At 35.8% G+C, this 17,580-nt stretch overlaps 2 protein-coding genes and 1 non-coding gene across 3 annotated transcripts in view; 1 reads left to right on the top strand and 2 right to left on the bottom strand.

Moving 5' to 3' along the window:
* LOC131526080 (venom phosphodiesterase CdcPDE) overlaps positions 1-12,865 on the bottom strand; it is a 33,381-nt gene extending 20,516 nt beyond the window's left edge. Inside the window, exons 1-9 of the mRNA XM_058754184.1 lie at positions 12,763-12,865; positions 8,539-8,629; positions 7,613-7,744; positions 5,839-5,964; positions 5,397-5,457; positions 3,881-3,978; positions 3,723-3,802; positions 2,125-2,244; positions 1,946-2,055 (exon numbers count right to left, since the gene is read on the bottom strand). Coding sequence (XP_058610167.1) covers positions 1,946-2,055; positions 2,125-2,244; positions 3,723-3,802; positions 3,881-3,978; positions 5,397-5,457; positions 5,839-5,964; positions 7,613-7,744; positions 8,539-8,629; positions 12,763-12,801 — 857 coding nt within the window. The 5' untranslated portion in view covers positions 12,802-12,865. The remainder of the gene's footprint in view (positions 1-1,945; positions 2,056-2,124; positions 2,245-3,722; positions 3,803-3,880; positions 3,979-5,396; positions 5,458-5,838; positions 5,965-7,612; positions 7,745-8,538; positions 8,630-12,762) is intronic.
* Positions 6,728-6,802, top strand: trnaa-agc (transfer RNA alanine (anticodon AGC)). Its single transcript has one exon. It is a non-coding gene; the product is annotated as a tRNA-Ala (tRNA).
* Positions 12,866-13,579: 714 nt separating the features above from the next.
* Positions 13,580-17,580, bottom strand: part of enpp2l (ectonucleotide pyrophosphatase/phosphodiesterase 2-like) — a 29,678-nt gene continuing 25,677 nt past the window's right edge. Inside the window, exon 25 of the mRNA XM_058753265.1 lies at positions 13,580-15,287. Coding sequence (XP_058609248.1) covers positions 15,117-15,287 — 171 coding nt within the window. The 3' untranslated portion in view covers positions 13,580-15,116. The remainder of the gene's footprint in view (positions 15,288-17,580) is intronic.

The following is a 17,580-nucleotide window of genomic DNA, read 5'->3' as shown; positions in this document are numbered from 1 at the left end:
TCAACAACAGAAGCTGCTGCTGAGTCAGTATGAGGTAAGTAATATCGGTTTTTGATATATAACTCTTATAACATTATACTTATTATATAAAGAAACGTTAAACTCTAATTTTTTTCTTTTTTTTTTAAACGAAGTTGTAGTTCCCTTTAGTCAGTGTATTGTTCTCCGGAGAATGAGCTCGACTGTAAATGAATAACTAGCTGTCCCAGTTAGGTTGCTAGCAGTAATAAAGTAATTAAAAAAATTAACAGAAAGACTAGCGAAACTGTTTAGAGATGTATTACAGTTATCCAACGTTAATAATGTGTGGTGAAATGTATAACGTTAACGTTTGGCCTACTTAAGTAACGTTATACTAACTTAAGTATGTTACTGAAATCACTATCTATCATTACACCAGGTTTAAATTGTTGGTGATATTATTTTACAGTTAATGGAGGGTTGCAGACCTGTTCTGATTATTACAGTTTGTTTGGTCGCACTAGTGATTATCACATTTATCGAAGCTTTTCTTCGAAAATGGTTCACTTCTTCCAAGCATTCGTGACACAACGGTGACGCCTGCTGGTCAAAATAGGACCACTGTCAAGTGTTTGGAAAGCGACCAGCACTAATAACACTAAAAGTGTTTTTTATGGTTTATTAATATGATATTGAATATTGTTATGCATCTGTGAGAATAGACTCTAATTACATCCATTTCTCATGTGAAGCTATGACAGATTTGCATGGTTTTTTTTCAATGTGTTGTACTAAATGTGTTTATACTTCTATGAAGTGAATATTGTGCCAAAATTATACAAACAAATCCAGCATTTTGCTAATAAACACAATCTGCTTTGCAAAGAAAAACTTGACTTTCAAACAAACGCAAAGTGATTTGCAAATACAAAACTCTATTTGAGAGAAAATTCAGAGGTATGGACAAATATATGAATTGTGTGTTACAACTGTGAGACTCCTTTGCCTTTTTATGAGGAAACTTGGCTTGATTTTCTAACACATGCATCAGAGCAGATTTTCTCACAAATGCAACTGAGCAACTTTCTTTTCCAAAAACAGCAGATGGTGCTGTCAGTCAATTTCCGCTAGTCTCCCGAGACCTGAAACACCTCTTTACCTTTTCAGACCAATATGAGTGGGGAACAGGTGAGTTTCTGTCTTCTGTCTTAACCCAACTGGCTTTTAACCCAATTCATTGGGTTAAAATAACCCACAGATGGGAAGGTGCTATACCAACCCATAGTTGGGTTATTTTTAACCCAACATTTTTTAGTGAGTACCAATACAAATAATAATAGTAATATTAATATAAATAATAATACTAAAAGTAATATTGATATTACTTTTATTGTAATACTACTACTAATATGAACAATACAACTAGTACTAATAGTAATAATAATACTAAGTTTAATACTGTAATTGATACTATTACTACTAATAATACTATTAAAATAATAATACTAATAATAAGATTAATATTTAAAATAATAATACCTTTATTAATACAAATACTAACAATAATACTAACAATACTAATACTACTAATCAAATAAAACAAACACTATACTACCACTAGTAATAATAGTAATCATTGGAATTTCTATAGCACTTTTCCAGAGTTTAAAGCAGCAAACAAACGCATCAACTACATTAAACACAAACACACAATTTCTACATAAATCTGACTCAAACAAATGCAGAGCAGACCTAATGTCAGTGCGTGGTCAGAGATTTATAAACAGTGATGAAACACCGTCTGATACAATCTGCACTATCCAGCGAACGCACATCATTTACTTGAGCCGAAAAGCAGTGCGTTAAAGAGCTGCGGTCGTGACGATACTCCAAACCTGATCTCTGAACACTGTTTATACAATCAGGAATAAATCTGACGCACAAACCGCCCTCACCGTGTGATGTGTGTGTGAGGTAAACTGACCCGTCGTAATTCATGTAGATATCTGGGAAACTCCCATTAATGGACACATCAGATCCTGGCCAGAAGAACGTTCCCGCCTTCAGCCCCTGATACATGGCTGTGTTCCAGATCTGAGGTCAGAGGTCAAAGGTCAGCACAGTACATCAGAGTCTCAGATGCGTGCATGTTTGTGTGTTTACCGGTTGTCCCTGGTACCATCTGGGATTGTTTTTCTCACTGTTGGACAGACTGAAGGAGGCATCAAACACTGGGTCGTACATGTTATTATCCACCAGCCCATGTGACTCGGTGTACAGACCCTAGACCCAAGACAACACACATGACATCACTTCCTGCACACTCATACGCTTTAATCCAAGACACCTTACAAAAACAAGACACTTTATCATGTTTGAGCAGGAATTTCCAAGGCTCTAAACGACCAACATGACGCTGTTAAACCTGCTTCACACGCAATCTCTGATTGATAGTTTAGAGAGTTTTATCCAGTAAAAGCTCTTTTAGTGTAATTGTAGAAGCGTCCAGCTTCAGCTGCTGCTTCTCATCTCAAATCTTGACTGATTTTGATCAAGTAAACGTCAGAATAACTGCAGTCATGTTTCCAGATGAACACTTACTGGACTGAAGCAGCTCAGCTTTAATCATTTTCTAGAAAAATCAGAGCGTCTCAAATCTGATCATCAGGATCTTTTGAGGAGCTTTACTTTAACTGTTCCTCAGCGGAGGAATGATCTTCATCTCACATCTTCTGAGGAGCGTTTATTTTTTCATCTCTCAATCAGCATTGCATTATATGTTTGGATCATTTACATCTCATCTTACTGAAATATATTACTGGAGATATAGAGCGACCGCTGATATTTAGATCATTTTATGTCAATAACTGCTGCACTGTTATAAGATCTCACTGATTTACAAGCATCAGAATTTCATCGTAGAAATATCAGCATCTGCAGCAAATTCATATTTTTGCTCAGTTTGATTCTGTGAATAAAATTGAGCTGTTTTTTCCTCCATATTCTCACTATATCAGACTATACGTGACCCTGGAGCACAAAAGCAGTCATAACACAGCTATATTTGTAGCAATAGCCAACAATACATTGCATGGGACAATTTTTTTTTTTTTATGCCAAAAATCATTAGGATATTAAGTAAAGATCATGTTCCATGAAGATATTTTGTACATTTCCTACCGTAAATATATCAAAACTTCATTTTTGATTAGTAATATGCATTGCTAAGAGCTTCATCTGGACAACTTTAAAGTCGATTTTCTCAATATATTTTTTTGCACCCTCAGATTCCAGATTTTCAAATAATTGTATCTCAGACAAATATTGTCCGATCCTAACAAACCATACATCAATGGAAAGATTGTTTATTCGGCTTTCAAATGCATTAATCTCAATTTCAAAAAAATTAAATGACTGGTTTTGTGCTCCAGGGTCATATGTGAGCCATTACAGCAAATGTTTTGTAGTATTTTATTTAAAGGTGTTCATTTCAGACTGTTACTTTAAATGTCAGGCTTTACAGAGTTGAAACAGCCAGCAGTTTATAAGTTTGTCTGCACTTAATTTCATGAGTTTATTCTGTGGTGAATAACTGGCACACAGGAGGCAGCTCAATAGCTCAAGAAACTCTTGAGGAGAAGTGATATAATAACATCAGCAACCACAGACATTTACAAAATAATTTAACAGACGTAGGCAAAGTACGTCTAGGAAATAGGAATTTCTGAAACTTCAGAGTGTGTTTGTGCGACATGACTCACTGTGACGATAGAGTAGTGGTTAGGGAACGTCTTACTAGGGAACACAGCCTGCATGAAGGGCGCTGATGTGCCGCAGCGTCCTGGACACACACACACACACACACCGGTTTAGTGGATTACAGAGGATGAACGTGTGTGTTTGTGTGTGTTTGACTCACTGATCTTGTCCAGCACTGGTACGACCGTATGCCACGACTGCAGATACTCGGCTCTCAGACCGTCCAGAGACACCAACAGCAGCGGCTGCCTCTTAAAACTACACAAACATGTCGATGAGTGATGAAGTTCACCCTCTTTAACTTCATGTTGTTCTGCTGTTTTGTGTTCATCTGCTTCTCCCATTTGCTCTTTTTACATTGACTTTCACTCTATATATTAATACAACCCTTACAAAAATGTACTATTGTAAAAGTGTAACCATGTTTTTTGTATAACTAAACTTTTTTTGTGTGGCATGAGTGATGCTTCATTCACAAATGAATCGATTCTGTTCCAAGGCCTTAATCAAACAAGTTGCCAAAATGGTCTGAATTGGTTTGCATGATTTGTTCAGTTTCCTGCACGCACTGAATCATCTGAAGTTGTTTCTCATTCATGACAGAAAATTGAAGAACACCGTGAACATAAAGAGAGTTATGAAGTGAACCTACAGTCAACTGAAACCAAATCTGAAGATCCGAAGTAACTAGCAACATTAAGGATATTTTTACTCTTACTGAAGTAACTACTAAGATTACCACTTTTACTTGAGTAAATACTTGTACTTTTTATTAAAGACAGTTTTTGAAAACTCTGTTAGAGGTGCAGTGATTCACTCATGATCGATTCAGTAGAGTAGTGATTCACTCATGATTGATTCAGTAGAGTAGTGATTCACTCATGATTGATTCAGTAGAGTAGTGATTCATTTGTAATTCACATGCTGAAGTCATGTTGTATATTCCAGTCTTTGCTCAGTGAATGAAGTGTGTGAACTCTGATATACTGTAACACATCTTCTCATGTCATCTTTTTCACATCTTCTTAATCCTCTCTGATTTTATGAGTTTTAATAGGCTTTTATTCATCATAATTGTGATGAGATTCAGTACAGGTTTTGTTCACATCACTTTGATTTGAGTTCATTCAAGACAGAAATTCACCAGAACTCTTCATTTTTACTGAATTGATTTTTTACAGCATATGATCATAAATGTGACCCTGCAGCACAAAAGCAGTCATAAGCAGCACAGGTATATTTGTAGCAATAGCCAACAATACATTGTATGGGTCAAAATTATCCATTTTTGTTTTATGCCAAAAATCATTAGGATATTAAGTAAAGATCATGCTCCATGAAGATATTTAGTAAATTTCCTACCCTAAATATATCAAAACTTCATTTTTGATTAGTAATATGTATTGCTAAGAACTGCATTTGAACAACTTTAAAGGAGATTTTCTCAATATTTAGATTTTTTTGCACCCTCAGATTCCAGATTTTCAAATAGTTGTATCTCAGACAAATATTGTCCGATCCTAACAAACCATACATCAATGGAAAGATTATTTATTGAGCTTTCAGATGATGTATAAATCTCAACTTCAAAAACATTGACCCTTATGACTGGTTTTGTGCTCCAGGGTCATATGTATGTATGTGTGTCTGTGTGTGTGTGTGTGTGTGTGTGTTACCTGGCGGGACATTTGGCAGTGGTCATGTCGACACACTCATCCTGAACCCACTCTGTGTCTCCTGCATCACACACACAGAAGAATATTGGAAGATAAAAACATGAGATATTTGGCCTTGAATGCATTTGTCACTCTGATACTGAACTGCACAAAACTGACACGGACAAAAACACCCTAAAATAACATGACATTGTTAATCTTTATAACTTGTAAAATTAAACATTTGTCACTCAGAAATTGCCAGTGAATTTCATAAATTATTACAAAGAAATTGAAAGTAACACACTGAATTAAACCATTTTTTGGAGAAAACTGAAATAGTTTTGACTGATTTACAAACTCTGTGTAGTTCAGAATGCATGTGTGTGCTTTAACGCCATACACATCAGAATCCTGCTGCAGAAAGCACAGACACACTGCTGCTGATGAAGGTGGGACTCACCCTTGCAGACGCTGTTGTAGTTGGAGCAGCAGTCTCCAGAGCTCAAGCAGTCCTCTGAGCAGTGACACCTGCTGTCGGTCATCCGTCTCTCTCCGCAGCGCAGCGCAGTGCACTCCCAGCTCTCAGCTACACACAACAGCTCAACCGTTTCATTCACATTCCTATTATAACACTGACATTCTCATGCTTGTGTTAATATTCCATCTGTTAATCATCCCTGAGGTCGCCAGAACATCACCTTACAAAATATAAGTTTTACAGACTGGACTTAAATTTACAGTAAAAAAAAGTGCATCCTTCATTAACTTAAATATTGTTAATATACCAAATTAGTAAAATGTGACCTTGGACCACACAACCAGTCATAAGGGGAAATTTTTTGAAATTGAGAATTATACATCATTTGAATAAATGATCTTTCCATTGATGTATGGTTTGTTAGGATCGGACAATATTTAGCTGAGATACAACTATTTGAAAATCTGGAATCTGAGGGTGCAAAAAAATCTAAATATTGAGAAAATCGCCTTTAAAGTTGTTCAAATGAAGATCTTAGCAATGCATATTACTAATCAAAAATGAAGTTTTGATATATTTAGGGTAGGAAATTTACTAAATATCTTCATGGAAAATGATCTTTACTTAATATCCTAATGATTTTTGGCATAAAAGAAAAATGTATAATTGTGACCCATACAATGTATTGTTGTCTATTGCTACAAATATACCTGTGCTGCTTATGACTGCTTTTGTGCTCCAGGGACACAAATGTGTCTAGTGCCTTTATAGTATATTGACACCCAGCATAAACACATTATGATCGATACAATCAGCTTTTCCACAAGCTGATGGAAATACCGATATATAGAAGGTGCGAACACACACAAATGCTTTCCTGTAGCTCAAATAGTAGAGCATGGCGCTAGCAACGCCAAGATCATGGGTTCGATTCCCAGGGAAAGCAAGAGCTGATAAAATGTAAAAACTGTAACTTGAATGCAATGTAAGTCGCTTTGGATAAAAGCGTCTGCTAAATGCATAAATGTAAATGTAAATACAAAACATCATCATAAGACACATAACATTAAAACAATGCAATATACATTCATTTAACAGTATAAGATGGAACATATAACCCAAATGTACAGAGAAACTAAGAAAGATTTCAAAGAAAAACCATCAAACATGAGCTGGAATGTCAGTTTTTCACTGTAAGTGATACAATTCTTTTTATTTTTTTTAACTTCCAAAAACTGTAAATTGAACAGTATTTTACTGTAATGTTACATGAAATGTCCCATTAGATTTATTATAGCTTGTATATTGAGTACAGTTAAAGGCAATTATTATAAATAGCAGACATATACTGTAAAAATGATTGTAATTATAATGGTGAAAGTTAAAATTGCAATAATTTTTTCATAATTGCCTTTAATTAATAAAAAATGTTGCAATAAATCAATCAAGCAATCAGTCAGTCACCGCAAACACCAGCAGCAATTCAAGCTGAAAATTAATAAATTAATATTGTGGTTTGGGACAGGCTGGTTGCTTATATATTTTGACATTTAACAGATGCTTCTATAGAGGGAATAATTAATCATCTAACTTGATTTATAAAACATGAAGGCAGTGTAATATCATAACTGAGTCGAACCATTAGTTAAATATCTGTCAAACTTGATATTTTTCTGTATGTTTGTAAATCCGTTTATATGAGATCAGAGACACATGAGCAGATGATTAGATGATGACACACATTAAGGGCACTCACTAGGCAGCAGACAGATGTCTTTATAGTCAAAGCAGCAGCTGTGAGTCTCCACACACTGACTATCACAGCGACACGACACTGAATCCACATCCAACGGCTCATAACAACGATTCCTGCAGGACAACGACGCGTCTGAGACACACACACACACACACACACACACACAAACACACGTCAGTGGACAGGTGAAAGTGAAAAGTGAAAAAAGTAACCCATACTCGGAATTTGTACTCTGCATTTAACCCATCCTAAGTGCACACACACAGCAGTGAACACCTCAGTCGTGGTATTGAAGGTGGAGAGAGCACTGGTTATTCACTCCCCCCACCTACAATCCCTGCCGGACCAGAGACTCGAACCCACGAGCTTCAGGTTACAAGTCCGACTCTCTATCCATTAGTCCACAACTGACCCATGTCATTATTTCACTATAAAACAATGTCCTAATGCAAAAAAAAAATAAAAAAATAAAAAAAATAAAAAAATGGTTCTAACAATATAATTTTCTATAGGCAAAATATCATGTTTAATATCTGGCAATTAGCATAGCAACACCATAGCATACCCAGAATACCCTGGACACCACATAACAATCTACCTAGCCATCCGAGAGACAGTATGGCCTTAAAAACATCAGACTTTAAGCTTTTAAAACTGCTTCAAACTTAAAATCTTTAAACTGCAAACTTAAAATCTTCAATTTTAAAATCTTCAAACTGCAAACTTAAAATCTTCAATTTTAAAATCTTCAATCTTAAAATCTTCAAACTTAAAAATATTCAAAGTTCAAATATTCAAAATTCAAGCTCACTCCAAACTTTCTAGCTAGGCTTTCTCAAGCCAACATGAAGTTTGTCTTAAACTTTTTAAATCTATTTCTGTGTTAAAACACAAGGTGCTGATGTTGGTGTGTGTTTGTTTCTCACCTTTATTCCTGCAGTCCTGCAGCTGGAGACCGAGACCCAAACCCAAACCCAGAATGATCACCACCACACACACGGCCAGCAGCACCGAGATCTACACACACACACACACATTAAAACATCAGAGGCTTCACATTATAATCCAATATAATATAATAATTAAGAGATTCTGCATACTAGTGGGCAGTAGCATTAACTTAGACTAGTCTTACAATAAGTTTTATCATTTAATTGTTTATAAAAGTTTTCTTAAACTTAAGTCAGTTTGCAAAAAAACACATTGATAAGACACTGTGTCTCAACATTCTGCATAGTGGTGTTTTATGCAACTATCCCCTGATGTGACAGAAAATCAAAAAGACTTAAAAAGTGCAAAAAAAAGCATTATTTGCTTATCAAAAAAGAAAAAAAAGAAAAAGCACAACATGATCTGTGTTTCATAACATAGTTTATCAGGCCACAGCATCACATTTACAGCAGCACTTCACTCGTTCATCTGTTTAACACACACACACACACACACACACACGTTGTGTTTCCACATTTTATGGGTTCAATCCATAGGTGTACTAGTTTATCTACCGTATAAACTGTATTTTCTATTGCCCTACACCTAAACTTACTTTGTGCTTTTTAATATTTTCAATAAACTTCATTCTGTATGATTTATGTTCGTTTCCTCATGGGGACCCAGAAATGTCCCCACAAGGACAAGGATTTAAGATATTGCCATCTTTGTGTCCCCATAACACATTTTGTCCCCATAACATAGGGTTTACCAAGACCACAAACATGCTCTCTCTTTCTCTCACACACACACACACACACAGTATATGTGGTTTACGAGGAGTCTGCATAGGCGTGATGGTTTTTATACTGTACAAACTGTGAGAAGCGCTTGAATTCAGTGAAGAACACAAATGAGTGGTATAAACTAGTATCAGTCGATATCAGTCAACTGATATAAACTAGTTTAAATCCAGATAAAACAGCGCTGACAAACAGCAGAAAAACACTGTGTGCAATGATACAATCAGAAGGCTTTTCAATCCACAAATCGCCATCGTTTACCAGGGATTTACTGTAGTAACATTGGTATTGTGGCAGAAATGTGTGGTATTTATATCAAACTTATTATATTAATGTAGACGTGTATTAAATGTAAAGGAGTGATGGAATGTAATTACACTATATTTGTGATTAAATAGTCTAGCGTTTGTGCATTTATAATAAATGTATTTAGACTGCTGTTTTACATATAAATAGGCTACCTAGAAACCATATAGTTGGATGATTTTTACCACAGTATTGAGGTGCTATGTGTGGTTTGGTTACCATGATGTAAATGTATGGAAGAACAATGGTTAATTTGAATAAAACTCAAACAGTCAGAAAAATTTAATTTCACCAGTAGGTTGTTGCAATTTCTTTTACGGATGTTACTGATTTTGATAATGAACATAAATTTACATCTGCATCCTAACTCAAACTACTACTGTCAACCCGATGTCAAATGTGCATTTCTAAGAACAAAAACAAAAACAAAAAAAAATAAAATAAAAAAAATAAATAAATAAATATATATACAGTGGGTACAGAAAGTATTCAGACCCCTTAAATTTTTCACTCTTTGTTATATTGCAGCCATTTGCTAAAATCATTTAAGTTCATTTTTTCCTCAATGTACACACAGCACCCCATATTGACAGAAAACACAGAATTGTTGACATTTTGCAGATTTATTAAAAAGAAAAACTGAAATATCACATGGTCCTAAGTATTGAGACCCTTTGCTGTGACACTCATATTTAACTCAGGTGCTGTCCATTTCTTCTGATCATCCTTGAGATGGTTCTACACCTTCATTTGAGTCCAGCTGTGTTTGATTATACTGATTGGACTTGATTAGGAAAGCCACACACCTGTCTATATAAGACCTTACAGCTCACAGTGCATGTCAGAGCAAATGAGAATCATGAGGTCAAAGGAACTGCCTGAAGAGCTCAGAGACAGAATTGTGGCAAGGCACAGATCTGGCCAAGGTTACAAAAACATTTCTGCTGCACTTAAGGTTCCTAAAAGCACAGTGGCCTCCATAATCCTTAAATGGAAGACGTTTGGGACGACCAGAACCCTTCCTAGAGCTGGCCGTCCAGCCAAACTGAGCTATCGGGGGAGAAGAGCCTTGGTGAGAGAGGTAAAGAAGAACCCAAAGATCACTGTGGCTGAGCTCCAGAGATGCAGTCGGGAGATGGGAGAAAGTTGTAGAAAGTCAACCATCACTGCAGCCCTCCACCAGTCGGGGCTTTATGGCAGAGTGGCCCGACGGAAGCCTCTCCTCAGTGCAAGACACATGAAAGCCCGCATGGAGGACTCAAGATGGTGAGAAATAAGATTCTCTGGTCTGATGAGACCAAGATAGAACTTTTTGGCCTTAATTCTAAGCGGTATGTGTGGAGAAAACCAGGCACTGCTCATCACCTGTCCAATACAGTCCCAACAGTGAAGCATGGTGGTGGCAGCATCATGCTGTGGGGGTGTTTTTCAGCTGCAGGGACAGCACGACTGGTTGCAATCGAGGGAAAGATGAATGCGGCCAAGTACAGGGATATCCTGGACGAAAACCTTCTCCAGAGTGCTCAGGACCTCAGACTGGGCCGAAGGTTTACCTTCCAACAAGACAATGACCCTAAGCACACAGCTAAAATAACGAAGGAGTGGCTTCACAACAACTCCGTGACTGTTCTTGAATGGCCCAGCCAGATCCCTGACTTAAACCCAATTGAGCATCTCTGGAGAGACCTAAAAATGGCTGTCCACCAACGTTTACCATCCAACCTGACAGAACTGGAGAGGATCTGCAAGGAGGAATGGCAGAGGATCCCCAAATCCAGGTGTGAAAAACTTGTTGCATCTTTCCCAAAAAGACTCATGGCTGTATTAGATCAAAAGGGTGCTTCTACTAAATACTGAGCAAAGGGTCTGAATACTTAGGACCATGTGATATTTCAGTTTTCTTTTTAATAAATCTGCAAAATGTCAACAATTCTGTGTTTTTCTGTCAATATGGGGTGCTGTGTGTACATTAATGAGGAAAAAAAAAAATTAAATGATTTTAGCAAATGGCTGCAATATAACAAAGAGTGAAAAATTTAAGGGGGTCTGAATACTTTCCGTACCCACTGTATATATGTCTACTGGTTTGTGATGGACTCTAATGGTGGGATGTTAAATCCTGTTGGAAAAATGGCCAAAACACACTACAAAAAGGAATTTTGTAATGGTTTTACTGGAAAAAGCTAATGGTGTATAATGGTATTTTAATGGAAACCATTAGAATTTCTGTGATGGTTTCTATTGGGCTTCTATTGTTTTTTTAAATTTTTTATAGCAGGGTTATTATACACACTTGCGTCCTCATAAACCATATATACCAGTACACGCACACACATGCATGCACACATCACGTTCCGTTCATGGCTCCATAAAAATGAAATAGCTCAGTAAAATGTTCAGACTTTGTATTTCAGTTGTCCGTTGCCAGCCCTGAGCAGTAACTGATTACATATATTCAGGATTGCATAATCAGATTCCAAAAATCAAGTATGCAATTAGATTATACTACATTTTAAAATGCTCATTAGCAGATTACATATTTTCAAAATGGCAGTAAATGATTGAAAAAAATATTTTCCCCAATTCCTCTTTTTTCTTTTAAAGTTTCCTTTTCTAAATATCCTACTGTGTGTCCCAGCATTTAGCTTTGACAATATTCACAAAAATATTATTTTTTTCCTCAATGTGAATATTGTCCATTAGAATTTGTAATATAATTATCAACAGTGCATACAGTAAAACACATTTCATGTCTATATATGCGTGTTAATACTGTTTTTAAACAAGTACAGCCTGTCTGACTGCTGATGAGTGTTTGTGGTTTCCATGAATAAACATCTCTCTCACTCATTAATAAAACCCACTCCATTACTGTGGATGTGACATTATTCATCTACAGCTCATGAAACCTCTCTGATTCTCCACAGATGGTCCTACAGAAACACTCATGAAATCAGTCCTTCCACCATCAAACTGGAGTCAATAAGATCCTACAGGAACTACTCAAGTAATAAAGTCAAAAACATGAATTTCACTGGATCCCGCAGGGTCTTACTGGAGGATTTGTGAGATTGATACACTAATAATGAGCTGAAAAGAGTCTCAACTCACCACAAGAACCTTCTTCTTCTGCTTACTCTTGAACTCCATGACGACGGCCAGAAGAACCTAAACACAGACTCAGACCTTCTGCAGGTGTGTGTGTGTGTGTGTGTGTGTGTGTGTGTGAACTCTGGACTGTGTTTGAGAACAGTAGCTGATAACACACACACACACACACACACACACACACACACACACGTGCACGGATGCTGGTGTGTATCTAAGCTAAACTGTGTATTTATATTCGAGTGTTGTGACTTCTGAATAACTATGAAAGCACAAACATTTCCTTTAATAATACAAGCTGCTCAAACGGAGATGTTATTGCAGCATGTGTCGTGACGATCAGAGTTTAGATATGGTACTTTGTGCAGATCAATGTATTTTAGTCATTGATATACTATTAAGCGTGTTAAAATTTTTAATTCGTTTTTTTTTTTTACATTTTGGTTAAAGCTTTAGTAATTCTGTTGTGTTTTTGAAATATAGTATCTGCACATTATTTTTGTGAGTTTTAGTTATTTAAATACTTCAATTTAACCTTTTTTTTATATTTTACAAATAAAATGGCTTTTAAGTTTTTCGTTTCAGTTCAATAACCCTGGTGCAGATAAACTGGAGAGAATATGAGGTGAACAAGAGTTGCTGAAGAAAAACAAGTGTTAATATTTCACTACTCTGTATCAGATCATCATCATTATCTGCACATTATCTGCATTTTGTTTTGCTAATAAAAAGGGCAGAGTGTGAAACAAACAAACAAACACACACACACACACACACGCGTGAACAGCAACATGTGACAAACCAAGTTTTATTGAGTTTTTTTATTGATTTTATTGATGGAACAAAATCATTAACGACACTCATTAGTAAGACAGAGCATCACTCGCTCAGATCATGGGTCACATGACTGTCTGCTGCCAACAGCAAGCAGATTCACTATCACTGAACACGCACAAATTCACCTTTCACACCTGTTTTCTCACTTTTCACACGCTAAAGACAAATCCAGAGCGAACAGAAAGAAACCAGCAGGACACACATACACACACACACACACACATACACTTACACACACTTAGTGTTTACGCTGCGTTCACCCACATCATAATTAATTATCGCAACTACTAAACTACAACCTGGAACGATCACATCCTCGCAAGTATGCCTTTCTGTGGAAAGACTATCGGAGTAATCAATAGATAAAACCAGAATACAACAAATAAAAGAGACTGGTAACATTTCATAATGAGCTCCTATCAGTTGATAACCGTTTATGCATTAACAAATATCAACTAACTAACAATGAGCAATACTTTTCTTACAGTATTTCTTAATCGTTTATGTTAGTTATTAAAAATACAACTGTTCATTGTTAGTTCATGTTAGCTCAGCTCCATTAAATGATATTAACAGATACAATTATGATTTTTATAATGTATTAGGAAATGTCAAAGAGAAAATTTGACAGTGATCTTCTTCAGTATTTCTGTCTTTCGTTTTCCAGGTCAAATATCCAAACATCTTTAAATCAAGATACATTTACTGGAGAAGCAAAATGACTTCGTTTATGAAATCCTGCATTTGTTTTTTGTTTAAAAAAAAAAAAAAAAAAAAAAAAATCACAATATAAATGATCACAATTTTTAAGCTTAAAACAAAAAGAAATTGAGTTTCTTTATTATGAATTTGAGTTTAAGTCTTTTGTGTCATAAGTAAATGCATCTCATTTTAAAAATGTGAGATAGCGTGAGATTAATAAATGCTTTATAAGTATTTTTCATTGTTAGTTCATATTGGCTAATGCAGTTTACTAATATTAACAAACGCAACTTCACTGTTAAGCGTTAGAGGCGTTATGTAAATGCATTATCATCAAATATATTGTTTATTTGGCTTTGTACCATAGCAACTAATATTAAACGATTGTATGTTTTTCATTTGGTTTTTAGACTAATCTTGCATTATGACATTAACAATAGACAATTACAGGAATCATTATACAAAAAAAAAAAAACAACAACTACATTGTACTGCTCAAGCTGCTGCAATTTTAAGTGTTTTTTTTCCCCCTATGATGTTGCACAAGTGTGAGTGTACCAAAAAAAAAAAAAAAAAAGAAGTTTTTCAAGGATGTGAACACACTTCTCAGCGGGAATCTGGTAATTGCGGTAATTGCGTGATGCATGAACACAGGTTTACAGACGTGAGGAGCCGGAAGCTGAAGTGGGACTGCGCTTGTGTGTTGTGAGCCGTGAGACAGTTTCATCATTATTAGCTTGAAGGTGAATAATAAATATGACACAGTGTATAAAACTATACAGTGGAAGCGTGGGGTGCGGTGAGTGTTAGACGTCACGTTACACATCGTCCTCAAAGCTCCGCATGTGTGTTTTGAGCGCCAGCACACGTGTGTACGGCAGCGCGGCGGAGCGGAAGAAGTCCAGACCAGTGAGCAGCTCCACGTCTCGCACTCGAGCCGTGTGTAACTTCAGCAGATCCTCCACCCAGCGAGACTCGTCCTCCCAGCTCTGCAGACAACACACAGTTATCATTACATTTAACCTTGCTTCATTTAAAATGCCACAAAACGGTTTCAGAAGCAGCTTTCCTGCCTGCGTTCATGTATTTCCTGTTAAAATATGATAAAAGTAAACAAAAAACAAAACAAAAAACAAACTTGAAAAAAAAAAAAAAAAAGTCTCAGATTTTTTTAAAATAAAAATATTAAATTTAGTCAAATTATCAAATTCAAATACTGAAAATATTCAAATATTTAAATGCAAATACTGAAAATCAAATATTCAATTCAAATACAATACTGAAAATCAAATGATCAAAATCAAATACTGAAGATATTCAAATATTTAAATGCAAATACTGAAAATCAAAATATTCACATTCAAATATTTAAATAAAATACTGAAAATCCAACACTTGAATTGAAATATTCAAATTCAAATAATCAAGGGACATATTCAAATGAAAATAATGAAAATCAAATAATCAAATATTCAAAGTCAAACAAGTATTTTAAAACCATATTTATATTACAAGCCCAATTCAACAACGTTTTGTAAAATGCAATCACATCAAGAATCTGTGATTTGTTAATTCTCTTTAACTTTTATTTAATTGACAAAAGTACAAAAAAAGATTTCCCTGAGTTTTCACTGACCAACGTAAATGTATTTTGTAAATATGAATTTTTTGAATTTTTGACGGCTACAACACACTCCAAAAAAGTTGGGACAGAGGCAAAATAAAATTGAAAAGGTAATAGAATATCCAGGTTAAACCGTTTTGAAACAGTTCACAGTAAGCAGGTCAATTGGTAATAGGTCGAGGTATCATGTTTGGGTACAAAAGGAGAATCTCAGACTTTGCAAGCAAAGCTGGATCATGGCTCATCAATTTGTGGCAAATTTCACAAGAGAAGTGCAAAACAAATCAAAAATCACATTTCACAATGCAAAATTGCATCACCTACTATAATATTGTGAAAAAATTCAGGGAATCCAGAGAAAATCACAGTACATGTAGGGCAAGGCAGGAAACCTCCGGTGAATGTGCTTGACCTTTGACCCCTCAGATCACGCTGCGGTGTTAAATATAGCCACATGGGCTCAGGAGTACTTCAGAAAACCACCGTCATTTACCACAGTCTGCTGCTGCATCAAGAAATGCAACTTGAATCTCTGTTACTCAACACTGTTAGACATTTCTGTAATTTCCACAGTTATTCACTGTATTTCACCCAGTATAATATTGCAAATTCCCTTTACAGTAAATAACTGTAATACCCTTTGCATCATGGGAATTTTCTGTGACATCAGAACCCACAAACAGAGACTTACTGTATTTTTTAAAGTTGCTATAAACCGTGTCTATAATGCCGCAACAGCTTGGGACTGACTACCTTACACTGGACGTGTTACATCGCTTGTAATGATTGGAAAATCCGTTTGTACTTCATGTCAGAAACAGCGCGAGCGCTATGAGTACATCTGTACATCAGAAATATACCGGGGCATCAGCCTATTGAGAAAATAAAATTGTATGATAGCTAGGTTAATTTTTTTAAGTTTTTATGGCTAGTTGCCTTTCTAGTTTTAGAATTAGTTGGTTATAGTTTTAAAGGCAACTGCAATGAAGCATCAAGAAAGACACGAGCAGGCCAGCCACCCGGAGACTGATAATTCATGGTAAGAGAACAGCTATGGTTTTGAGAGGTTTGTGTATTTTATATGGGGTTTGCATTTTGAAAGTGTGCTATTTCTACTTGTTTTTCAAGGAAGACATTTCTGTCACTAACAAAGCAGATGGTGAGCAAAGATGGTGGCCACGTTTTGGATCAGCACCTGGGTTTTGCAGATGGCTATGTATTTTTTCCCCATTATATTTCTGTTGCCTAAAGATTCTGCATGTGCTACAACAGCATGGTTTCGTAGACTGAGAATGAATGTGTTAAACCGGCCTGCCTGCAGTCCAGATCTGACTCCTACTGAACATGTATGGCCCATCATGAAAAAGAGAATCAGACAACGACGAGTCTTGTTTCAAGAGAGACTGGACAAAAATTTTGCTTGCATAACTTTAACAATTAGTATCCTAAATTCCTAAACAATGAAACATTGTCACATCAACGGTCCTTTTAATTACAGAGTGTTAAACATGCCTCTTTCCCAACTTTTTTGGAGTGCGTTGCAGCCATCAAAATCAAAATTTGTTCATATTTGCAAAATACATTTATGGTGGTCAGTGAAAACTTTTCTTTGTACTTTTGTCAATTAAACAAAAGTTAAAGAGAACGAAAAAACAAAA

This window comes from Onychostoma macrolepis, chromosome 19 (genome assembly GCF_012432095.1).
Source record: "Onychostoma macrolepis isolate SWU-2019 chromosome 19, ASM1243209v1, whole genome shotgun sequence".
Taxonomy (NCBI): Eukaryota; Metazoa; Chordata; class Actinopteri; order Cypriniformes; family Cyprinidae; genus Onychostoma; species Onychostoma macrolepis.
This window is presented reverse-complemented; position numbering and strand designations above follow the sequence as displayed.